The sequence below is a fragment of the Aspergillus affinis genome (assembly GCF_023601865.1).
Source record: "Aspergillus affinis strain CMG 70 chromosome Unknown NODE_3_length_628324_cov_86_750800, whole genome shotgun sequence".
NCBI classification, from domain to species: Eukaryota; Fungi; Ascomycota; class Eurotiomycetes; order Eurotiales; family Aspergillaceae; genus Aspergillus; species Aspergillus affinis.
This window is the reverse complement of record NW_026515784.1, coordinates 474170-498954: the sequence shown is the minus strand read 5'-3', so window position 1 is coordinate 498954 and position 24785 is coordinate 474170. Positions and strand designations below refer to the sequence as shown.

The 24785-nt window shown below is 50.5% G+C and overlaps 9 protein-coding genes across 9 annotated transcripts; 3 read left to right on the top strand and 6 right to left on the bottom strand.

Moving 5' to 3' along the window:
• Positions 1-188: 188 nt before the first annotated feature.
• On the bottom strand, positions 189-2453 carry arg2 (acetyl-CoA:L-glutamate N-acetyltransferase; the record flags this gene model as incomplete). Its single annotated transcript, XM_053101788.1, has 3 exons — positions 189-2057; positions 2136-2321; positions 2403-2453. The coding sequence occupies 3 exons, from the start codon at positions 2451-2453 to the stop codon at positions 189-191; spliced, it is 2106 nt and encodes a 701-aa protein (XP_052960812.1).
• Positions 2454-2780: 327 nt separating this feature from the next.
• KD926_007133 (NAD(P)/FAD-dependent oxidoreductase) lies at positions 2781-4346 on the bottom strand (the record flags this gene model as incomplete). The annotated part of the gene is made up of 4 exons (XM_053101777.1): positions 2781-3025; positions 3099-3672; positions 3740-4029; positions 4100-4346. 4 exons carry the CDS (start codon positions 4344-4346, stop codon positions 2781-2783), a joined length of 1356 nt encoding a protein of 451 aa, XP_052960811.1.
• A 1165-nt stretch (positions 4347-5511) lies between these two features.
• On the top strand, positions 5512-9427 carry KD926_007132 (nucleolar GTP-binding protein 1; the record flags this gene model as incomplete). The annotated part of the gene is made up of 6 exons (XM_053101766.1): positions 5512-5892; positions 5955-6407; positions 7250-7358; positions 7474-7575; positions 7640-9330; positions 9386-9427. The coding sequence occupies 6 exons, from the start codon at positions 5512-5514 to the stop codon at positions 9425-9427; spliced, it is 2778 nt and encodes a 925-aa protein (XP_052960810.1).
• Positions 9428-9801: 374 nt separating this feature from the next.
• On the bottom strand, positions 9802-10732 carry KD926_007131 (uncharacterized protein; the record flags this gene model as incomplete). The annotated part of the gene is made up of 2 exons (XM_053101755.1): positions 9802-10334; positions 10450-10732. 2 exons carry the CDS (start codon positions 10730-10732, stop codon positions 9802-9804), a joined length of 816 nt encoding a protein of 271 aa, XP_052960809.1.
• Positions 10733-11495: 763 nt separating this feature from the next.
• On the top strand, positions 11496-11741 carry KD926_007130 (uncharacterized protein; the record flags this gene model as incomplete). The annotated part of the gene is made up of 1 exon (XM_053101744.1): positions 11496-11741. One exon carries the CDS (start codon positions 11496-11498, stop codon positions 11739-11741), a length of 246 nt encoding a protein of 81 aa, XP_052960808.1.
• Positions 11742-12222: 481 nt separating this feature from the next.
• Positions 12223-13461, bottom strand: KD926_007129 (uncharacterized protein; the record flags this gene model as incomplete). Its single annotated transcript, XM_053101732.1, has 1 exon — positions 12223-13461. One exon carries the CDS (start codon positions 13459-13461, stop codon positions 12223-12225), a length of 1239 nt encoding a protein of 412 aa, XP_052960807.1.
• A 3051-nt stretch (positions 13462-16512) lies between these two features.
• KD926_007128 (fungal specific transcription factor domain-containing protein) lies at positions 16513-17839 on the bottom strand (the record flags this gene model as incomplete). Its single annotated transcript, XM_053101721.1, has 3 exons — positions 16513-16548; positions 16596-16710; positions 16770-17839. 3 exons carry the CDS (start codon positions 17837-17839, stop codon positions 16513-16515), a joined length of 1221 nt encoding a protein of 406 aa, XP_052960806.1.
• Positions 17840-18866: 1027 nt separating this feature from the next.
• KD926_007127 (MFS transporter) lies at positions 18867-20660 on the top strand (the record flags this gene model as incomplete). Its single annotated transcript, XM_053101710.1, has 4 exons — positions 18867-18982; positions 19037-19305; positions 19398-20275; positions 20328-20660. 4 exons carry the CDS (start codon positions 18867-18869, stop codon positions 20658-20660), a joined length of 1596 nt encoding a protein of 531 aa, XP_052960805.1.
• Positions 20661-21430: 770 nt separating this feature from the next.
• Positions 21431-23373, bottom strand: KD926_007126 (sugar porter family MFS transporter; the record flags this gene model as incomplete). The annotated part of the gene is made up of 4 exons (XM_053101699.1): positions 21431-21833; positions 21979-22931; positions 22997-23109; positions 23166-23373. The coding sequence occupies 4 exons, from the start codon at positions 23371-23373 to the stop codon at positions 21431-21433; spliced, it is 1677 nt and encodes a 558-aa protein (XP_052960804.1).
• Between the last annotated feature and the right edge of the window lie 1412 nt (positions 23374-24785).

The following is a 24785-nucleotide window of genomic DNA, read 5'->3' as shown; positions in this document are numbered from 1 at the left end:
TGAATGACGCTTGGCGATGGACGGAGAATGAGAGAATGCCGAAGGCGGTGAGTGGGACTCAACGGTCTATAAAAATCACTATGGATAGATCGCTTCGCTATATACACATATGCCCGAACTATTCAAGAAGCACTTTTTCTTTTCTTTATAGACATCCAGTAATAAGCAAGAGAACTTGGGTACCCCCCTCAATCAACCACCCCGGTGTCATCAGCCCAGCTGGGTTCGATGCCACGACACACGCCCTCGTAATCGCGGAAGAGTTGCGAGTTCTCCGGCAATCCGGGGGTTGTCCAAAACATGGTCCAATTGGTGTCGGCCAACTTCCACGTTCCCTCGGAGCGCTCGAAATACCATTTGTTCACCGGGTTGTCCTTGCGGCTGCGCCAGCACACCCCTTGAGGGAAACATGTCCGGACCATCGCATTGAACACAATATCCGCCACGCCTCCTGCACCCTGACTGCGTTTCAGAACCGCAAATTTGTCCAAGTATGGGACCATGCGAGCCTGACTCGCTTCACTTCCGTCATCCACCACACCCGGGGGAAGCTCCCAGGTTAAGATAGCACCCCCTTCATACTCTCCGGCGATGATCAATCCGGCGAGGCGATCGTTGACTCGGTTCAAGTAGTCCTGGACATCGAGGTTGCGGTTGAATGAATCTTCGATCAGACGCACCAAGCGTGGCAGGTCAATGCTGGGGTCGTCCAGGCTCAATCGAGGGCGATTCTGCGCAGTCCACACCTCCACTCGCGGATCAGGGATCATGGTAAGTGGCATGCCTCGCTTGACAAAGGTCGTGTGTAAGCTAGGTGTAAAGATGCTTCCCCGTCCGCCATTAATCGCTTCACGTCTGCTCATAGGTAGAGAAGATGACAGTAAAGGCTTGTCGGTAAGCAAATTATGGATCAGCGGGTTCCGTTGTCGTCGAGTGCCCACCGCGGACAGTGCCGGTGCAGCCTGCGGTGATCGGGCCGAGTTAGCGACTTCAGCCGGCGAAGTAATGATACCGGACGATGCCGCGGGTAGCAAAGCGAGGGTCTTCTGGGATAGGCGCAGGTTGTGCAGATGATCGTCAATAAGGCTACCTTGTTCTGGAGTACGCTTAATGACTCCACCTGTGGGCTCTGCCTGTGTTGAGCTAGGCCCTGTCGCTGCCGACTGCTGGGCTTGAAGTAACTGAGTTTCAATATCGTCGAATTCCTGCTCCATATTGATGAACACATGAGAGGTTTGCGGGCCACTGAAAGCAGGAATGCCTCCAAGAGGGTCCAGTAGAATCACCCGATCTAGCGAGACTTCCTGCTGCAACCTTTTGATATTTTGGGCCGTGAGCAAAGGGTCTTCATCGGGATGCGGGACGCTTGCAAGACCGGCAAGCTCTTTGGTAAGGGCGAGGAGAGCATCCTCGCCCGATAACGTCACCGCTCGAGGGACATCTTCCGTGTAGGCGATGGGGGCGATGATGACTGTGTGCCCGTCTCGGAGAGGTTTCAAAAGAGCCTTCCGTGATAGGACCGTTGGGGTATCCGGGGTCTTGGAGGGAAGAGTCAGAACCGAATCCAGGTGGGTAGATTTGGAATCGGGCTGGGCATCGACCGCAGCAGCGATGCGGTCTGCTTGGTCGGCGGCGATCTTTCGTGACGCATTCGCATCGTCCATGGGTCCCGGATCGACCACAACGCAGCAGGCCATACCCAGGCGATTCAATTGCGCAAAGGTCTTGGCTACCCCGTGAACGACCGAGTCCTCTAGTTGCTGAGGGGCCTTGAGTTTGATCAAGGCCAGATGTAGTCGTATCTCCGGTATCTCCTGCGGGGGAGGGGTAGGAGTTGAGTCATGTCTGAAGACGGGACTGTCGTAAACCGAACGCGAGGCACCGTAGAACGATCCTAGATTGACCCCCGACGGCGACGAAAGAGCCACGGCTTCCTTACTTTGTTCAATTGTCGGTTTCGGGGGAGGGGTTGGGGAATGCTGAGCTTTGAGACGGGCCAAATACGATTTGGCCTCACGCTTGGTGGACGCCGAGTTCAGTAGACTGAGGAAGAATTCCTAATGCCACAACAAAGCCATCGAGAACGATTAGTGACACGCGCTATTGTGAACAGTGGGGTTGCACGGTTATCGTACGCGGTCCAGCAACTTCTCCTTCGCCCGACGACCTAAACGATCATAGCTCTGGCTGGTGGAAGAGAAGTCGGCGCTTTGATTGATCGGCCGATCGGCGGAGGACGAAAGAGGGCGACGAGCGTGGTAATCGAATTTTGTGACTTGCTGTCCATTACAGATGGAAGCCTGAGGTTGCTGCTGCTGCTGCTAGAGGAACGACGAGAACGAGGTCAGAACGAAATCCACACAATCGAAATCGACGCTATGCTTCCAAGGCCAAAAACCCACCTTCAGCAGCGCGGACTTAGTCCGCGGCCAGTTCAGCACCCTAGAGCTCATGTTTCATTCTTGACAAAGACCAGGGAAACCGGGATCAAAAAGAGATACATAGAATGATTCAACGGGGAGAAAAGAAGAAGAAGAAAGTAAGTTCGAAGAAAGAATGGAGGAGACGGGGGAAGTTCACGGGGAAACTTGGGCAGCAGCAGCAACGGCGAGCGCGGGTCGGGGAAAGAAAAACGGAGGAAAATGAGTCGAGGCGGATAATGACGCATCTCGGGCGGCACTCTGATTCGGTGCCGATAACGCTGATCGATAGCTGGGCCTCCACTTCACTTCTCCCCTTCTCCTCCTAGACTCTTAGATTATCTTCTAGCTAGTACACCTTTAGCCCGACGCAGGTGCCAGGATGTTATTCTCGGTCCTCGCCAGTCGCTCGGAGCTGGTTCGAAATAGCCGCGGCAATCCCGTCTCCTCGTATGAAGCTCCGTCGACAATCATTTTCGCAATCCCTTGCGCAGAGAGGAAAATCTGCGGCATCCCATGACCATTGAACCCGGCGATGATGAGCTGTCCGGGCTTGTGGGGAACATGTCCGAGATGAGGCAGAGTGTCGGCGGTATCTCCCATAACTGGTTAATGTCGGTTAATAAGAGGAACCAAGAGACGAGAAAACATGAGTAATTGCAGATAGACGGCACATACTTCCTGTCCAAACCCGGTCGGTATAAGCTCCCGATCTCTCCCACCCATGAAAGCGCCGTTGCATGTACTTGTCAAAGTATCGCACAGCCGATTCAATCACTCTACTGTCATCCGTGTTGTTGTACCAGTCCGTGGCATTGTGATAGAAGGTCGATTTGGCTCCTCCCACAACGATGCTTCCGTCCGGCCGGTGGATCAGGTAGTCATAATCCCAGGCGTTGGACCGAAAGGTGTACGAACAGTTCTTTGCATTCTCGGGCGGATTGGGCACCACGATTCGGCTACAGACTCCTCGCACTGGGACGATATGATTCTTGTACTCGGGTGCCAGGGCGGCGGTATAGGCGTTGCTGGCGAAAACAACCTTCTTGGCTCGGATGGATCCCCGACTTGTCTCAACCGTCCACCTCCCATCCGTACCGGGTGATTCCGAAACTCGGTGCACAGGGGTATATGTCTGAAGATTGGCTCCACCGAGAACCGCCTTTTTCAGGAGGTGCAGCACGAGTTTATAGGGCCAAACTCGCCCCGTGCGATAACTAAAGCATCCTCGGGCTCCTTTCACCCCGGAAACCTAGTGCCAGTCAAGCGCTCGTCAGGCGTGGTTCGTACGAAGAAGGGGAGAGTCTTTTGAATCTTACGGCTTCTGCAGACTCTGACGGACTGAATTCCACCTCTTTCACCCTCGTAGCACCTTGCGACCTGAGCAAGTCGTACGCGGCCTTGGTTTTGGCGCATTGCTCGTCGTCAAAATGCACGTCGAAAACTCGATTCAAATCTAGGTCGCATTCGATCTTCTCCCGCTCGATGAACGACTGCAGCTCCAAGAGGTGTTTCGTTTCAAACTCCGCCACCTCCTCTGCTGCCTCGACTCCGTGTTCCGCGGCAAAAATACCAATCTGGTAGTACGGATCGGGCTTGAGATGGCCGCCTGTGTCGAGGCCATGGAGTTAGCTTTTTTGTCGCCCTTCCACTTCCTGGTTTCTTATTTCGTAGATTACCATTGCGACCCGTAGCCCCAGAGCACGCCTGGCGGGCTTCCAGGATGACGACTGAAGGACTCTGGGAGAACGATTTGCTTTGCTCGAGGCAGTGATAAGCAGTGGCAGCCCCCGCGAATCCAGCGCCGATGATCACGATGTCGGATTCATCAGGAAGGGCATCCGTCGAGCGGTGATTATCCAAAGGATCGGGTTCGGAGCGCCAGAAGGAAGTCATGCCATGGTTGACGGGAAATGGCAGGGACATCGTGGCGGATGAAAAGCTTCGATGGGTTGGACAGCGACGACAAAAGAGGGGAATCTTAATAGGCAGTACTTATGAAACGCGCCGTCGACGATAAGACCCCGAGGGACTGCCACATCATCCTGGTCAAATGCGGAGAAGGGGGACATGGACGGCACCCAATGATTAGGAAATAACCGTTCTCTTCTGCTTCGTTCCTTCTGTCCCTCTGTCCTTTTGTTCAAGTATAAATTATGTCACCGTGCATGCTGCATGGCGGGGACCCTCATTCCGTATCAGGCAGGTCATTTTGTGAACGTTCTATGCAGGTTAGCGATGAATGAACGAATGAATCAATCAATAGATAAATTGATTTTGAATCGATCTCGCGTGGTTGTTTTCATTCATTCGTTCTTATACTACAGAGTATAGTCCTGAATCCTGATATCGCCGTCTTATCGCCGCCCCGCGGAAAGAAGCGCTAGTATCGGCCTGACAATACTATCGCTAGAGTCACTCAAGGAAGGTAGAATTTAATCATCTCCCTAATAAGGTAGAGTCATAGTTGAGAGATAATCTTATCTCTTCAGGCAGACTCTTCCTGCCTGAACCACAGAACTGTAGAACAAGGAAGGACCTTCCTTCCTCGTGCAGGCTCTTTCCTCGTGATTGCCCCAGACTTCCCTACCTTGAGGGACAACAAGTACAGGAGGAACTACCAAGGTATGTGGCAGTCCTAGTCGCAGCAGCGACCCGTTGACCCTGGTCTGGGGGTGATCTATACTTACATACATCGTGTGCCGTCAACTTCGGGTCCAGCAAAGCTTCTGGAAGTGAATCCCGAGTCATCGAGTCTTATCGTCCGCATCAAGCTAAATCGACCCCCACCCTCTTCTAGCCTTTCCGAAGATTTGGACCCCTCGAATTATCGGCTCTTTTTCATCCTTCCCAATCACTTCCCCCCTCCCTTCGGCCAATCCCTTCGTCTCGATTTTTGTCCCCTCCCTGCAACTTATCCTTCTTCTCCCGGGAATTTGTCGCCTCAATACATTTGTGTGAACTTTGTGTTCTTTCAAGGTATTCCTCTGATTTTTTTGGTATTCCGCGCTCTTTTGTGGGGAAACTAAACAACCCGATTTCACTTCTTCGCGACCTGCCGTAACCCTTGAAAGGAGATCCCACCCAGGAGATGTCTTCCGACTCCGTCGATAAACAATATCAGGAGGCGATCAACGGCCTGAAGCCATTGTCGAATGTTGATCATTCCTTGCCCGCGACGGGCTCCGACCTCTCGCGCCTGAGTGGCCGAGCGGACGTGGCCATCGCGAACGGTCTGTCCTTGGACGAGGTGGAAGATGACGACGAGGAAGAGGTCGACGAAGACTACGTCGCCGTGGATCATGACGACGTCAATGAATTCCCTTACTGGTTTCGTCGCCCGCCCGTGCACCACCGCACCAAGTTGGACGAGCTTCATCCCTTCGTTCAGGTCCTGACCGCGTCGAATGTGGACGACTGCGTGGAGGTGGAACAAGCATTCCCGGAACAGGAGCGCTGCTCCCGAGACAAAGTACGGACCCAGCCAGCATTGATCGCAAAGAACCGGCGACTGACTTGAGATCTTCTTTCCAGTTCATCTACCGTCTCAACCGATGCCCCGAGCTGTGCCTGGGTCTTTTCACCCTGCCCATCGTGAAGGACGGCGAACCGAAACCTCGTCCGATCCTGGTCGGACATATCGTTGCCACTCGAACCTCGACAGAGCTGGTGACCGACAAGTCCATGCAGCTGCCGGCGAAATGGAAGACCGACCGGTTCGCGGTCGAAAATGACGAGACCATTGGCCACGACGAATACGGCAGCACGATTGCGATCCACTCCCTGGCTGTTCGGCCCGAGCACCAAGGAAAGCAGGTCGCCAGCACCTTGATGAAGTCGTACGTCCAGAGAATCAAGGAGGCGCAAATCGCGGACCGTCTGTCCATCATCACGCATGATCACCTGGTATCGTTCTACGAATCGTTCGGGTTTGAGAACCGCGGCCCTAGCAAGTGCCAGTTCGGCGGAGGAGGCTGGGTAGACTTGGTAAGTATCAATCTCAACCTTTCCCCCTATCTTTGTTTCCTTATACTGACCGTACGTAGGTTCTCGAGTTCACCCACCAAGAATAAGATCCCAATGGACCAATTCACCCTACTCCTCCTCACCTCTATTACCCTTCTTCTACCTTCCCCCCCCCCCCCTTTACCTATACTATATGAGTTTCCTTGCCGTTATCGCACAAAATTCCCATTCAATGGCTTATGCATGGATGTTATCTTTATGTTAATGTTATTACTACCCCTCCTCGGATTTGGTTTTACGTGGGTTAAGAGAAAAAAAAAAGTAACGGAGTTCTGTTTGGGCTACGACGATTGCGGGATGAATTTTGACGATGATGAATCCCACGGCTGGCGGTCTGGTTTAGTCAAGGCAAGGAGTCTTTGTATCATAGTCCATAGTCCCACGATAGTCAATGTACATGACATTGCCTGATCAATCAAGACAGAATTCCTGGTACTCCTTCCGGAGAGAAAGTAGTTGTAGGAGGGAGGTCTGGCTCTCGGTTACTAAAAACGTTCCCCACATTTGGACTCACCGCCCGCCAAAACTCTTGCCTCCGACCGCCCGGACTTAATATTTTTTTTTTTTTTTTTTTTTTTTATCTCGAGATCTCTCGGTCGCTGAGAGAACGAGCCTTTTTTTTCTCCCCCTCCCATCACCCCATCTTTCAGCTTGGGGATATTCTTGAGAGTCAATCATTGCACTTCTCAGGTACCTATCATGAAGACTACTTGGAAAGATGTATGTTCTTTTGGGTGCCCCCCTCCCCCTGATCCATGAAACAATCCAGACTGACGATATGCTTTTTTTTCGTCACCGCTTAGATCGCTCCTGTGCCCACGAGCCAGGAGTTTTTGGATATCGTCCTCAGCCGTACTCAAAGACAGCTGCCTACTCAAATTCGTGCTGGCTTCAAGATCAGTCGTATCAGAGGTATTTTGCGATCTTTCGAAAGAGACAGTCCGTCGATATGGTGGAAGTCGATGCCACCGTCGGACGATAAAGGAATTTCGTCGCTAATACAAAAATTTTCGTTTCTGCCCGTCAGGCTTCTACACTCGAAAGGTCAAATACACTCAGGAAACGTTCTGCGAAAAATTCCAGGCGATTCTCGATGGATTTCCCCGACTCCAGGATATTCACCCTTTCCGTAAGTTTCTTTTCTCTTCGATCGGATTTTTTTCAATCAAGTTCATCCTTCTAATGTTCACCAGACAAGGATTTGATGAACACCCTTTACGATGCCGACCATTTCCGTATCGCTCTCGGTCAAGTTTCCACGGCCAAACATCTGATCGAAACCGTGTCTCGCGACTACGTCCGTCTCATCAAATATGCGCAGTCTCTTTTCCAGTGTAAGCAACTTAAGCGCGCCGGTCTCGGACGTATGGCCACCATCTGCCGACGTCTCAAAGACCCTCTCGTCTACCTGGAGCAGGTCCGCCAGCATTTGGGCCGTTTGCCCGCCATCGACCCCAACACCCGTACCCTCCTGATCTGCGGGTACCCCAACGTCGGAAAGTCCAGTTTCCTGCGCAGCATCACCCGCGCCGATGTCGACGTCCAGCCCTACGCTTTCACCACGAAGAGTTTGTTCGTCGGTCACTTCGACTACAAGTACCTGCGATTCCAGGCCATCGACACGCCGGGTATTCTGGACCATCCTCTGGAGGAGATGAACACGATTGAAATGCAGTCGATCACCGCTATTGCCCATCTTCGGTCCGCCGTCATGTACTTCATGGATCTCTCCGAGCAGTGTGGTTACTCCGTGGGCGACCAGATCAAGCTGTTCCAGAGCATCAAGCCTCTGTTCGCCAACAAGATCGTGTTCCTCGTGATCAACAAGATCGATGTCCGACGCCCCGAGGACCTGGAGCCCGAGTACCAGGAGCAGCTTCAGGCGATCCTCAAGGCCGACGACGTTGAGCTGCTGCAGCTGTCCTGCACCACCACCGAGGGTGTGACGAACGTGAAGAACGCCGCTTGCGACAAGCTCCTCGCCGACCGAGTTGCCCAGAAGCTGAAGTCCGGATCCAACAGCTCCGGTACTCCTGGTGGACGTCTGGGCGATGTCCTGGCTCGTATCCACGTGGCCAAGCCCATGGGTGGCGTGCAGCGCGAGACTTTCATTCCCGACGCCGTGCAATCGCTCCAGAAGTACGACAAGGACGACCCCAACCGGAAGATGCTGGAGCGGGATATCGAGGAGGAGAACGGCGGTGCCGGTGTTTACAACATCGACCTCAAGAAGACCTACCTGCTGGAGAACGACGAGTGGAAGCACGACAAGATCCCCGAAGTGTGGAACGGCAAGAACGTTTACGACTTTGTGGATCCCGACATCGAGGCGAAGCTGGCCTCCCTGGAGGAGGAGGAAGAGAAGCTGCAGGCCGACGGGTTCTACGAATCCGACGACGAGGTGGAGGAGGCTGAAGACGCCGAACTGCGCATGAAGGCCGACCTGATCCGCGAGAAACACGCCCTGATGCGCAACGAGGCCAAGATGCGCAAGTCGCTCAAGAACCGCGCGGCCATCCCCCGAAGCGCCAAGGCCAAGAGACTGTCGCAGATGGAGTCGGCGCTGGAAGAGGCCGGTTACGACGTTGATGCCGCCTCTGCCCGGGCCCGCACCCAGAGCCAGGCTCGCGGACGTCCCATCACACGCGAATCCAACGACGACGCCATGGACGTCGACATGTCGGACCCTCGCCAGGCCATCGCCAAGGCCAAGGGTCGTGCTCGCAGCCAGGCTGCTACGGATCGTCGCAACGACGGTGTGACGGACGAGATGGCGCGCACCAAGGCGGACCGTCTGGCCAAGCTGGGCCAGAAGAAGATGAACCGGATGGCAAGAGCTGGAGAGGCCGATCGACACACGACCGCATCTCTGCCCAAGCATTTGGTATGTTTCCTCCCTTCACTGTTTATTACCAAGTATGATATACTGACCAATGTAGTTCGCCGGAAAACGAACCATCGGCAAGACCCAACGTCGGTAAACGGCCCACGGCCCACGATGAGACGAAGTCTGCCTTCTATAATATCTATCATCATCGTATACAGTTATCGGTCATGAACTGGGTGTCTTACAAAAAAAGGCGTCGGGTGTTGTTTGTTTCGATGTTTCTCTTTTGTTTTCTCACGGCCTCTGGATGACACAATTCCGCGTAAATACCTGGCAGAGGAGAGATGACCTTTTGCTACTTTTTCTTTAGCTACTCTGACGTTCTGCTTGATGTTGATATGTCTGTCTCTGCAATGAAAACGCCGATGTCGATTGGAAGATGATTTTGCAAGGCTATCGTAGGGATGACCAAAGACATTAAGATTGTAACGAGTGCTGCATTAGTTATTAAATATGATAAATGTAGAATCACTTCCTCAGCTCCTCTACCGTCTTCATGAACCTTGCCTTGATCCGCGTCATCATAATCCTGGGCTTCGACTTTGCCTTCGTGGTCTCCTTGGTTTCCTCCGCCTCCTTCGTCTCTGGCACCTCCTTCGTCGTCACGTTCACCTTAGACGTTGTTTCTGCCTTGGATTTCGAATTTTTCGCAGGATCTGTCGGCATTCTTTTTATCTCTGTTATTTCATCATCCAGTCTCTGGCGCTCTGTCGCTTGATCCTGCCGTTTCTGTAGATCTTCCGTATCTTCCTCTATCTCTTGTCGCTGCGTCTTGTCGTTGCTGTTCTGTCCAACACCATCATTCGCAACTTCATCGTTTCCCATTCCTCGGACGTATATCTTATCCTGCTTACCCTCCTGGCCATCCTGGTTCTTGGTTTTTTCTTTTCCCGCCTTATCTGTGATGGCAGAGTCCATAGCCATCGTGATACCGTTTGTCATCTTTCTGTCTTGAGCGTGCTGCTTTTCCTTGCTGTTTTGGGATCCGTCGATCCTGGGAACTGTACACGCATAGTACCCAGCCATATATTAGCATGATCTTCCTCGACCAACCCAACAGCATCCACTCTTCCTCTTCCCTAAAGAGGAGAAGGAAAGAAAGAAAGGGACACATACATAAAGTATCCGTCGGGCCCAGCACAATATCATGTACGGGATCCGCCGCCTCGCCACCCTCCTCCTTCTTCCCACGGGGATCAACACGATGAATCTTCGGCACGGTGCGATATGCAGGATCCTCGTGGTGACGAATCTGGTGTCCACGGCGGTGGTGCCGATCGGTTCCGCGGACTTTGAAGTCGTAGGTGAAGTCGTTATTGGCGCTGGGGTCAGGTGGGTTGAAGAGGGTGGTGTGGTAATTATGGTGGTGTTGGCCGGAGAAGGGGTCGTGGAAGTCCATTTTTCTTTGGTTTTCTCTTTTATTCCCTTTCTTTTGACTCGTTGTTTGGTGTAGGTTGTATGTTGATGGTAGGAGTAGTGAATCGGAAGGGGGGGGTTAGTGGGCTTTGCGAAGGGTGGGTAGAGGGGTTGGTGAATAGAGAGGGCGACAGCGATTAGGAAGAAGTGATTGGGATTAGGATTTATATGGAATGGTAGCTGTGCCATGGTTTCAGAGCTAATTGGATCAGTATTACATAGGGAGGTGCGAATATTGACGGAACTGATAGGAGGATGCGTCATTATTATGATCATGATATGGTTATGGAAGGGCAGTAGATACTGGCACGAGATGATAGCACAGGAAGTCTTTTGATAGAATGATAGATGATAGACACGTTGAACCACGCATATCTCGCAAGTTCGGTTCGTGAAGGGTGGTGCCTGCTGTTAACAACAACAAACACTCATCTCCTTCGCCTCCATGGTGATTACTTCTAACTTCAACCCTTCCACATTTCTCATCCTCTCCCCCGAACGCGAGATCACAAACACAATACCCTCACGTCAGTACCATTCTCCAAGCTCATCTGAGGTGTGTACGACCCCGAACTATGCATCGACTGAGATATCTAACATCCATCTACATAGACCACTCATTCCCCAGAACGACAATAAGTCTCATCTCGCAACAAGCACCAGCCAGCCTCAACCTCAAACATCAAACCTCCCCACCTCCATCAACACCACAAACGTCCACATCAACCATCCAAACCAAAACATCAATGCCTCCCCCAAAGCGCTCCCACTGCCCCTTCTCCAGCTCCACCTGGGAGAAACCCCCCAAGATGGCCTGCACCCGCGACCAAGACCCCTCCTGGACCAAGCAAGCGCTCGAGACCATTAGCGTCAAAAAGCAGCCCAAGATGAACAAGTTGCTCGACATGAAGAAGCGGATCGAACAAGCGGAGAAGGAGCTGGCGATGCTGAACGACAAGAGCGATCAGAACTTCCGATCCGCGTGTCTATGACGGACCTGTGCACGACGGATTATCGCGAGAGGATGAGTGGCTGAGGTTCTATCGTGATACTACTCAAGGAGTACTTCATGTGTTACAGCTACAAACTTCTGGGACCATACTTCTTCGTCATATTAGTTGGCCTGCTAGCTAGACATTTGGATATTGAAGTTCCAACAGGTGAATAGATGTTGACAGGTAATCTTAGGTGATTCGCGAGAGACGTAAATATCATCCATGTGCAAGGTGCTATAGTCATCTTGAAACCCGTAGGAAGGATCTCACGCAGGTAGAATTGGTTAAGGAAATGACAAATAAATTCTAATATACAACACAAAAAAAAGATGCGAATTGTTAATACAAATAAACAGGGGCCCAATCGTACAGTATTTCATAACTTTCCTACTCTTGCAAAAACAAACGAGAAAAACACCATCGGTCCAAAAGCTAGAGAAAGGATTCGAGAAATAACCCAAGACAGAAAGGCAACTCATCAACTCATCAAAGCGGTGCGCGTACTTTGCAGAATGTCAATAAACACTGGCATTTGGTCTGCTATCGTTCTGTGTTGGCTCCCCGACTGATGGCCGTAGTCTGTCAAGATGTCCCGAATGCTAGCATAGGTTTGCTGCACAGTATTCGAGTTTACCAACGCGTCTTCTACCTGACATATGAAGAGTTTAAAAAGTTCAGCCTCAGCTGGCGTCTCGAGGATTTTAGCTGTGTCCTCGCTGTTGGTCTGCACATCTTTTGCGATATCTATCGCTGCTGTCAATGAGCCCAAGACCATGTCTTTGACAAAGCGCGGTGTTTTTCCAGGACCCAGTTTTCGGACCTTATCAATTGTATCCAGAAAACCGACGACCAGCTGGCCCAAGTTAGGGCTATCCAAGGACGATTCGCAGCCGAGTGCCAGAAATCCATATGCCCTGCTCCACCCAACCGCGGACTTCGATTCGACGATCCCATGTCGCAGGCGCATCAGTTTATCGCCCGTGACGTTGTGGCGTTGAAGGATTGGCCACCTTTTCAGAATCTCGACGGCTAGTTGCTCAGCGTTCTCTGAGGTGAGCTCAGTCTTCGACATGGGGTTGAGGAAGTGTTCCCAAATGAACTTGATTGAGTTATCACGGGTATTTCCATCGGGAGACACGGGAAGCTGTCTCTCGGCCACGCGTTGTACGGCGCTCAACCAGCTGTAGGAACGTCGCGGCTCGGCTGAAGGCATCACAGCTGCGACTCGCACCTTCTCGGTCCATTGAGTCCGTCGCTCTTTAACGGACTTCACATCGGTTCGATACTCCAAGAAATAGAAGATTTCCTCGGGATTGATCGGGAAAGCACCGTATCGCGGAATGGTTGGCTCAACCTCCAGCAGAACATAAAATTTCGGTTTGCGGCGCTTGATATCACGCTTGACGGGCGTGACAACCTCCAAAGGAAAGTGTTCGTCAGACATGGACATGGTCCTTGGCTTCCTAACATCGGGCAAGCTAGGATGAGGAACGATGCCCACTACAAGATATCGCTCTTTATCGATAACAGTGCCCTGGGAGCATTCTGCAAGGTCGGAGTCCGGGGTGTCGAGCTTTTTCAAGGCTTCTTTCCAATGGAGCGAAGATGGTGTATTTGCCGTAGCCAGATATGGAATTGGACGATCTTTGTGGAAATAGTCGAGCTCATGGACGAGGCCACTGAAGGTTGCCGCGAAATAGTGCCTCTTCTGGGCCATCTTCGCGGCAGAACACCTTCTTTCGTCTCAGATATAGACCAGAGAAGTGTTCAGCAAGACAGAGTGACAAACACACCATTCCATTCGTAAATCAGTATAATTATATGTAATCCGTTGGAAGGGTTGAGATTGTGACGTGCTGCTATCGCCTGTCGGAATCCAAGGATCTATTTCAGCACTCAATTAGTAGGGCTCTTTATTGATTGGCTCAACTGGTTACTTACGTCACAGGAGTGTTATTCATGAACGGAGAAGAAATTCCAGCTTAGAGCCTAAAATTAATAAATAGAAGGATTGAAGAAGGCGGGTGGGCGAGGCTCAATTTATCTTCGCAGCCAAAAGGGAAAGTGCCGGTATCACGACGTCAACCCGGTAGTGAAAGGGATTGTTCCTGCTTCTTTTCTTTTTAAGAGGATCATGGGACAGGCTGCTATTTGTCAGCCCAAGCTATCCCCTATTCATGCACTGGGGACTTGTTCTATCTTCGTGAAGGCCGAGACCTGTTGCAATTTTCGTCTTCCCACAATCGCGCTGTGTCCCTAGATGATCCGCCTGTGTGGTTACAATATCTCTTCGCCAGACAATTGTCTAAATTTGATTTCTGTGGATCACACGAAACCTAGATAGTAATGTTAGAATTTCCACTCTCAAAGAAAGGGAACATACCTTGTTCACGCCGCCTCAAAGTGATCCTTTCGCATATAATTTGAGCACAGGCCAGTACATCCCGATTGATCATGCAGCGACTACCACAATGAAGTATTGTTTGCCAAAAGGCTAACTCCAAAAGACTTACCGTACAAATGAAGCTTTGAGAAGGAAAGCGCAGTTTGGGGTTCTTTGTAAGAGTGAATGCTCAACGGAGGATGAGGAAGAGAAGGAAGAATCCGTTTGCTTGTAATGGTTTGCTCGCCTGTTCAACTGTTTGCGACCTCTTTATAATGCATTCCTAGTCATAGAAGCCTTCATTTTCCAAATTCCTCTTCATCTTCCTCTTCTGCTCCTTCTGTCCAAGATATCCCACATGAACTCACTGTAACCATACCATGTAAGTTGGGTTCCATGAAGCTGATCTATATCATCTTATCAACCCAGACGCTAACTCATAATTTCAGGTCATCCTCCCAAACCCCCGACGAAACGACAGCCATCAAAACAGTCTGCCTAGAAATCTTACAGTGCTTGTCCAAGAGCGACCTCTGTAAATCCCCCAACCCCTTAAACTTTGGACGTGCAAAAAGGCTTTGGCCGTCAGAAACGGACTTCAAAAAGGAGTTCCACCGATGTCTGCGGACTCAGGTTAGAGGGAAGCTAGGGACCACGCGAAATGATTCCCAGGCCGGGGTCTATATCCCGGACTTCATTGTCAAAGAGGAAACAGGAGAATGGAGCTTCTGTATATTGCTGGATGCAGATTGTGAGCAGCTTCGAGAATGTGCCGCGCGATTCGAACCCACCGGAGCCTATCAGAAACCTTATGGGGGTAGATTGAAGGAATGGTTGATTCTGGACTGTCGACAGGAATGGCCGCAAGTCTGCTGTAGGTCTAGAGCCTTTCTCTTCCTCTCTTCATTCATTTCCCCTAGTCAATGAATCACTCGTTAACAGGCCCTCATATGAAATAGGTACGGAAACGAAACGGGTTCTGAGGCTGGTCTTTCTGGACGAGATGTCTTCTGTTCAGGTTCTCGACTCGGAGAATCGAGAAGTCATTCCAAAGTTCTCCATTGATCATACGCTGCCTGCTTAGCTGTGATATTTGATCGAGCAGTCTGCTTCACTTGTTTCTCTCTTGGTTCAAACATTCTTGGGTTAAGTGAGCGATTTAGAGTGACCAAGACCAGTGCTTCTTTCTTCCTTTTACTTTGGTTATCATGAACATGATGAATTGGATCGCTCGTTAGAGATCTCCAGATTGGCTCTGTTCCCTGTTGTCCTTCCTTTAGCAAATCTATCTGGTTGACAATAAACAGCTTCTGACTGTAACCAAAGCCTGGACTAGGAGGGATACAATAATCAGTGCGGTGGTCGTTCGGATGTCCGTTGCCACTCAAATGGAATGGAACTCCGACGAGGTCCTCCGTCGACAACTCCGAGGACCATAAATAGCCCTCCCATTTGTGCTGGTCAATCATTCAACTCGTCCCTTGATTGCCCACCATAATTCTCCGGTCAATCCACGCAGAATCCCACATTCCGATTCTCCGTCAATTCATCAAAGACAACCCCCTGGGAACCTTCACCACGGCGATCTCGTCGCCAGGATTAATGCATCGCTATGGATGCAATCCCATCCACCCCTGTCGCATAGGATCTCCGCTTTCAGTTCGGCTTATGAGATATCGGCCTAGGAGTTGACGGTAAATGATCGGAGAAGCTGTAGACCTTCGTCTAGATCATCAGCAACACGTGATGACCCTGCTAGATACAAAAACCCCTTCTAGAACAGCTCTGACAGACAGAATGCAGATTCTTGATTCATAGTTACTTGGCCATAGCATTAGTCGCTAGGTCCTGTTCTACATCAGGAATTCACCGACTATGACCCTGCCCAAATGCTTGAAGCCCCCGTGGCTACGAAGTCCTAAACGGGACTCCAGTGATTGCATCGAAGGTGATGATGCCAAGAGCAGGTGAGTATACTATATCACAGAGTCCTAGAATCTAAGTGGATCTATCTGACTTGAACAGTCAAATACTCATCGAGTCTCATGAGGTCTGTGTCGGCAAAAAAGAGGGCCACATGGTGCGCAATGGTACGTGCATCGTTCTGAATGTGGTCTTCCAGAGTGCTCATTCCACTTATAGCAGATCAGTGTTTTGGAACTTGCTGTCGGCGTCCGAAGAGTAGTATCAGTGATCAGTGCTGGGGTAGTTGCTGTCGAGGATCGACTTGAGTCATTTCTATATGCTTTCTTTTCTGGGCAGAACTGCACTCTGATCCGGCTTGGACCTTTGATATATACAAGACTGAAAAGGTTTTAATGCAAATTGCTCCCGAGTCACTAACCCACAAATCTGGGTCTCTAAGTAATCTCTTGTGAAACTCTATCAAGGTGCGAAGATATTGAAAGCACCGTCCAAGTTCTGGGCATATTAGTTGAGACCATGCAATTCTGAAGAGCCATACGTACCGAATTGATCAGGTCCGGATCCATCCACTCACGGATATCGATCAAGTTTTCAAATAGATTTTCAAATTCAGCCTCGGAGCCTTGTGTTGGGGGATTTTCTGTTCCAGCCTGGACCCTGGAGAAAACATTCAGTTAGCTGAAAACGGCTACAGTACATACAAACGCGTAACCTACTGTAAATGATGAAGTATACGATACGCTCTGAGACAGATATAACTTCTCCCCGAGAGGTCTTTCATATGAGCAATCAATGTTTCAATCTCCTGCCGAAAAAAGTTCAAGTCATATCCTGGATCCACTGCTGATGAAATATCTTGAAGACATGAATTAAGGGCCACGGCTGCATGTAAAGCTTTCATGCTGGTGACACCGCTAAGAAGCCAGAGATAATTTCGAAGTAGCGGAGCTTCGTAAAGCTGTCTGTGGATGGATACCAAGGCCGCTCCAGAGTTGATACATCTTTCTCGGGACGCTGGAAGAAAATCTGGTGCTTTGGAATGGTGGAACGGTCGGTGGAGAAGAAGATAGAGATGATGCGCGTACGACTGTAAGACGCACCAATATGCATAGCTGTTAGCATCCAAAATGTTGGGAGACCCGTCAATCAGATAGGCCGCATCCCATTGCTTTTGTTCCTCGGCTATTTCTGCGTCGAATTCATGGAGTAACTGCTGATCTAGTCGGGACGGACCGGAGATATGACGACAGATTTGGATGGAGAGTCGAAACAGGCGAAGCTTGGCCATCATGACTGACATCTGTGTAATCTCGCCGCGACTGGATGGCTGTAAGATGGCTTCATCCGTAATATCGGAATCATTGACATCGGCCGGTGAGGTGGACTTGATGTTTAGAAGATATGACATATCGACGTCCCGAAATAGCATACCCTGATACGTATGTAACGTCAAAAGACCAGCCCAACAGCGTCGCCGTCTTTCGGCCTCGACGAGGCTTCCTAGGTTCTGATCTACATTGCACCGTAATGCAATGCCAATATTCAACGCCATCCCTAACAAAGCCCATGCTTGGTCGACGGACTCATTGTGGGAAAGGTTGTAAATTACCATTAATAAAGCCTCAAATGTACTGAATTTGTGCCGGATAAAAAGCTCATCCTGTAGAAGGCAGGTCATTGCCGTTCGGAGAAGGCGGCGAGACAGAGACGCCGTGGCAGGTACTTGCGTCGGACTTGAAGGAAACCGGGACCAGAAATATGCTAGTCGGGGATCACTTTCATCCATAGTGTTCAGAGACAAAGAGCATATAGAGAAAAGTAGAGCTAGCCATGGTAAGTCAACGTCATGGGGCCGTTGCATAAACGCTGTATATTGCCTTTGGAACGTCGGTCCATGGAGAATAGGGAATAGCGCCGAGATGTATTTGAAAAAGTGTGAAGTTAGATAGTCGCAACAAGACTTGGGGGGAAGAGAGTCGATGATCTCTTGACGGGAGATGCGCGGACTGATGGAAAGAGGCGGAGAGTCATGTTCCGGAGCTGGTCTGTCAAGTACTGTTTCCCATTGTGCACCTAAAGGCGCTTGATTCGTTTCAGTTATTGGCAGTTCGGGATGTAGAATTGAAGCACTGGCAAGGTCTGGTCTCAACGGAGGAGACGGAGCTACTCCACTGCCTAGCGGAGTTGAAACTAAAGCAGTAACGGACACTCGGGGTTTTCTGGTGGATGTAGGGGCACCAGAGGGAGTCTCGTATGAGCAGCTGGCCTCACGCCTGCGACGCTTGCAAGCGCCACAGGGGTGCTGACGATCGCATCGCAACTTAGAGCGTCGGCATTGCTCGCAATTAACGGCTTTGCGCTTTCGGCGATGAGATTCGGGAAGTTGGTCCACAGGCCGGTTAGGGCGGAAATCATATGCATCGTTGGCCTCCATCAAAGAAAAAAAAAGGGAAATCAAAACAAGGGGACCTGCACAGACAATTCCAAAATAAAAGTCCGACAGGAAAGTTGAAGGTCGGACATGCGATGATGAATGAAGTCATGAGGAGATGGCAATTGACGAAGTCCGATCTCCGCGATAAGGGCTTATCGGGACCCACTTAACTCCGATGTGGAGTCACGGACATCCGATGCCTTCAGATGAACTGACAAATTTGTTGGCCGCGATCATGTCCGTTGGGATTAATCTACTTCCGGGATTTTTTTCTTCTCTTTTACTCAGCTTGAGTCATGCTCAGACGTGCTAGAAATATATATCCTCGGCCCCCTCATTACCTGTGTTTTCCTTCATTGTGTTGCACTGATCGGCAGCCATGGAGACATACTTCCAGTACCAAAGAGTTCGGAAAGCAGTCCGCCAGCACCTGGCAGAGCTGGAAACTGACTGTAACTGCCCGAGCTATACTGTCGGGTCTTTTCACAATGCGGAGTAAGTTTATGCGAAATTTGACCCGGGGCTCGTTATTCTAATACATCTTCGTAGCTGTACATTGAGCATCCACCACGGCCCTCTAGAGAAACCGCCTTCTGCAAACCCGACGAGCTTAGATGACCTGCTCCTTGTGGGCTGGGATGGCCCAAATGATCCTTTAAACCCTGCCAGTCAGAGTACTGCACGCAGAATATGCATGACGCTTATGGTGTCTTTGATCGCATTTGCAGTCACTGCCGCATCGGCGATCGATGCTTGCGGTGTGAGGGAGTATAGCGAGTACTTCCATGTATCGGAAGTCGTCGGGTCTCTGGCAACAGGTAAGACGACATTTTTCTACTTTCTACGATTAATATAACTTCCTTCCCACCGCAGAGAAAACCTAAGCTAAATCTGATCTGTTTTCTCAAAGGTCTCTTTCTCATCGGTTTCGCATTTGGTTCCCTCCTCTCGGGTCCTTTCTCAGAAACCTTTGGCCGCAATGCGATCTATTCAACGACGATGCTCCTCTTTTTAATCTTCATTATGGCGTCGGGCCTTGCCCCAAACCTCCACAGCCACCTAATCTTACGCTTTTTTGCCGGCTTTTTCGCTTCTACCCCACTAAGCTGCGCCGGCGGTACGATTGCGGATCTATGGAATCCGCTCGAGAAGGCTTATGCCTTTCCTATATACGCTATCCCCGCATTTGCAGGGCCGATGGTCGGGCAAATAATTGGAAGCTATATCCCAACCACGATCGGCTGGCGTTGGTTAGAGTGGACGATGCTCATCATGGGCGGCGCGGTCCTAGTTCTGGTCTTCCTCTTTCAACCCGAGACCTATGGTAATCTGGTTCTCCACTGGAAGGCCTCCATACTTCGACAGGAAACCGGCGATGAGAGATATAGGGCGCCAATGGAGATGAAGCGGGAGAGCCTGGGTCAGCGCCTGAAACTCTCGGTGTACCGGCCATTTGCGATGTTCTACTCGGAGTTGATCATCATTCTCATCTCGCTCTATCTGACGATTATCTATATCGTCCTCTTTACTTTCCTGGAAGGCTATACTTATGTCTTCGGTGAAGCATATGGTATCTCAAAGGGCCTGACTAGTATTTGCTGGGCGGGTATGCTTGTCGGGGTCTTGCTTGTCAGCTGCGTGGTGCCAGTGGTTTACAGCTGGACTGCAAAGGCTTATGCTCGAGACAAGTCATCTACTATTGCCCCTGAGATGAGACTCTGGTATACAATGCTTGGTGGTGCACCAGCAGTACCGATCAGTTTGTTCTGGATGGGATGGACCAGCAATGTAAGTTGTTGGGATATGCCCCTTGGATCGCGAAAAACTAATAATCATCTAGCCAACCATTTCAATTTGGTCGCCCCTTGTCGGGTCTGTCCTCTTCGGCTACGGCATCACCACTATCTTCATCGTTTCATACATGTATCTCATCGATTCCTACGATACATACTCGGCCTCTGCGCTAGGATTTCTTGTGTTCACGCGATATGTGGTTGCAGGAGGCGTGACTGTTGCTGGTGGACCGATTTATCGGGCCCTCGGCGTGCAGTATACACTCACAATTCTTGGGTCTATTAGTGGAGCTATGGCTTTTGTGCCTTACCTACTATACATCTACGGACCTAGGATCCGCAAGAGCAGCAAGTTTGCGGTGAATATCGACACAAATTGATATGCTTTATATATACAATTTGCTGGGAGGGATGTGGCGGGACTGTGGGAATAATTGGACAATAGATATCAGATAATAGACGGAAAGTTAGAATTTCTTTGTGCTTAACACAATGATTTTTTCTTGAACCTAAGATTGGAAGACACCGGTTTCTTGACGGACTTAAGTATGCACAAGAAATTGCAGGGCGTGAATTCCCCGGAGTAATGGGCGATAAGGAAAGATACTTATATGGAATCAAGAATAGCTGATCTTAGTTTTGAGTTCAGCAAACCCACTCCAAGTCTCATAATCCTAGGAAGAGATCAATGAGCCTAAAGGGCTTAGTTATAAACATGGGTATTGAGATAAATCAACCATTACAAGAGACACGAACACCCGATCTATTATGCAATAAAATCGATTTTGCTTGAGCTAGCTATCTACAATTAATAATAAACGAGACCTGATATGCATATGCCCAATACTTGAGAAAAACGCCGCGGAAAAAAAAAAGAAAAAAAAAAACTATCGTAGACCCGTAGCTTTTGCGTGTCCAGACATCAAAGCGTCGACGCATGCAAGGAGAGAAGGGATCAAATATAGACAGAAAAGATGATAGTTGAGTTGTTCCAATCCAAACACACCGAGTAAAAAATGCATGGATATCAAAAAGAGATGAAAAGAGAAGAAAAAAAGGGACGTGTTACAACACCTCCTCCATCAAAAGCCCAGCCTCCGTTGGAGAGAGGGAAGAAGACACAGCACTAGGCTTGTTGTCTTCCCTTCCTTTACTCCCGGATCTCGGTGGGCTCGCTGTGCTCGACCTGACCGCCGTGCTCGTGCTTGGGAGTTCCGGGGGGGCCGTGCATATCCTCGACAACACCCTCGGGAGGAGTCCAGTTGGCGCTCTTCCAGGGAGTGACGTGCAGGACATACATGGTGTCGACTTCCTCGAGGGTGCGGCCCTGAGTCTCGTTGACGAAGAAGAAGACAATGAAGACACCAGCCAAACAGCAGCCGGCGAACACGTAGCCGTAGGCGAAGTCGATGGCACCGGAGATGAAGGGGGTGAAGAAGGAGATGAGGAAGTTCCAGGTCCAGTTCGCAGCAGTGGCAACTCCAATGCTGGTAGCGCGGTAGCGAGAGGGATACATCTCAGAGCAAACCGACCAGACGATAGGTCCCCAAGTACTGTTACGAGACACTGTTAGCCATTTGTCCTGGACAGTTCAAAGGTGATGAGGCCATGTAAGAGACTTCAAGGATGTGGATTATGTAATCAGGGGCGGGATGGGGCGAGAAAAACCCAAAACTTCAGGGGCAAGAAAAGACTTACGTAGAGAAGCCGACGATGAAGAAACAGGTGAACACGATCATGGCAGTACCGGCCTGAGGAGTGTTCTGGGGATTTTCATTGTCCAGGACGAAGTGACCGACGGAGGCCCAAATCATGAAACAGATGAACATCCATCCGGCACCGACCATCAGACTGTTGCGACGACCGTAGTGCTCGACGATGTACAGACCAGGCAGGGTCATACCGAAGTTGACAGCACCCAGAATGATCTGAGTGACGTAGCTATTGTCGAGACCGGTGGAGGTGAAGAGACTGTTGCCGTAGTAGAAGATGAAGTTGGCACCGGTAAGCTGCTGGAGGGACTGCAGGACGATTCCGAGCAAGGTACGGTAGAGCATGCGAGGACCAGTGAAGACCTCATACCAGGGAGCAACTCCGGCAGCACGCTCCTCGTCAAGCTTGTCCTTCATGTCCTTCATCTCCTGGACGATGCAGCGGTGGTTCGGGCCAACGCCGTAGAGCTTGCACATGACCCCACGAGCTTCCTCGACACGGCCGTTGCGGTAGGCATAACGAGGGGACTCGGGCAGAAAGATACTTCCGATACCGAGGATCAGGGGCCAGGCGAAACCAATGCCCATGGTGATACGCCAAGAAGCGGTCGACTGGATGGACTCGGTACCGAAGTTGATCAGGTAGGAGATGAAGATACCGAAGGCGACGAAGAGCTGGAAGGCACTGACCATGGCACCACGGACCTGGCGAGGAGCAGACTCACTCTGGTACATGGGAACCACGCTGGAGAGGGCACCGACACCCAGACCGGCCACCAAGCGGCCGACGGCGACCTGGTACCACTTGTCGTCGGTGGCCATCTGGATGATGATGCCGACCATGTGGATGAGGGACCAGAGAGTCATGGAGTACTTGCGACCGAAACGATCCGCAATAGGGGCGGCAACTAGAGCACCAATCATGGTACCGATACACAGCTTTTTGGGGAGTTAGCTCGATGACTTTGATGGCCAGCGAGATGGACTCGGGGAATTGAACCTACCAGACCGACAATCAGACCGTTGCGGACGTTGTCAAAGACATACTCGCCGTTGGCTTGCTGCTCCGCAAAACGCATCTTGAAATCCGACATAGTAGTGAAACCAGAGATTTGTCCTGTGGTATGTTAGACTTGGTCCTGATCTCCCACAACTCCCAACGCGGCAACCTACCAGTAGAGTAACCGAAGATGAAACCACCCATGGAGACGACAATACCCAGCATGAATGACCGCCATGTCAGGTACTTGACAGGAGAGTCATCGATGGTGATGTTGTCCTTCTCAATGGTGGAATCGGTTCTGGCAGGAGTGGGAGCATCCGAATGTTCCTGCTCAGCGGCCTGGGGCTTGAGCCGGCCCATCATATCAGAGACACCCATATTGTCGATTGGATTCCCGAACAATTGAATCCTATGAGATGGGATAGGTGAAAGGTGTCAAGGGAGGTAAAGGGGGAAAGGGAAGAATGGAGAAGAAAGAAAAATTCCGGAGAGACCGGAGGGGGCCGTGGAGAGATAAATAGACAGCCACAGTGAATTTGGCCTGGAACGATGTCATAGTGCGGGATCAGGTAATTATTTTCGAATAACCAAAACCGGACTAAGAATAATATGAGCGAAATGAAGAAATTGACGCTCCATCGGTCGGCAATTGACCTCCATGCCAGCGCCCAGGGATTGGAGGGCCGGAGGAACCCCATTCTCGGGGTAGGACCATGGCAAGAAAAACGGGGGCCCAGATCTCAAGGGCCCGACGGCAGACCAACGAGGGACGATAGTCCGGAGCTAGAGAACCAGATTGCTTCTTGGACGTTCGAGAGGGAAGTTTGGGGTGGGGAGACAGTGGGGTATTGGCCTGGAGAGAGACCGGAGCGATGGGAGGGCGAATGTCATCGACTCGTCGCCGTGTCGTAGCGACTTCGTGCATGTTGACTAGTCAGGCAACCGATCACTGCGACGGATGGATGATGGTTTTCCCATCATGACGCCCTTGGCGAGGGAGCACCGACCGATTGGCTGGAGGTTTTTCGGGGAGTTTTTGGCGGTTACATGGAAATATCACGAGATTAACTCCAGTATGACAGGTGAGACCATTGGGTTCTGTAGAACTGCTTGCATTGATGTTTCTATCACTAACTCGGCTATGGCTATGACCAGACTGCATCTCACCACCTACAAAGTACACAGTGACGTCCATCAACACCGTCACATCCAACTCTAGGCATTGGCATAGGATTTGCCACTCAAAATATGTCTGTAGTTTGCAGATTCTCAACAACGGACAATTAGCGGCGCTGAAACAGACGATCCACTGCAACATTGGGTAATTTTTCCTAAACAGAGAGCTCTTAACGAGTTCCACTCAATTTGTGTTGTCCGTTGGAAGGTTTTTTTTTTTTCTCCCTTTTTATTTTTTTTAATTTTAACTCTCAGGGGACGAAGTGAACTCGGGTGAGAAAAAAAAATCCAAGAAAAAAAAAAAAAAATAGGTTGACGGTCTCGTTACTCGTAGCTAGGTTTCCGGCGCCGAGAGGCGCGGCAGATCATTCCGAGTGGATCTGACCAGAGAACGGTTCGGTTGGCGATCTCAGGCACGGGCAAAGCGCAACGAGTCCAAGAAAAATCCAAGAAAGTGTAACCCTCGGCAGGCCAGGGTGGTGGGAGAACACTGGATGAGGCGAAATCCCAAGAAAGAAGCAAGGGGGAAATGGTGACTGCGAACATGTTCTTTTATAAAACTCTTTCGGAGGCATCTAGTCCGCAGGAAAAGATAAGGAGAACCGAAATATCGG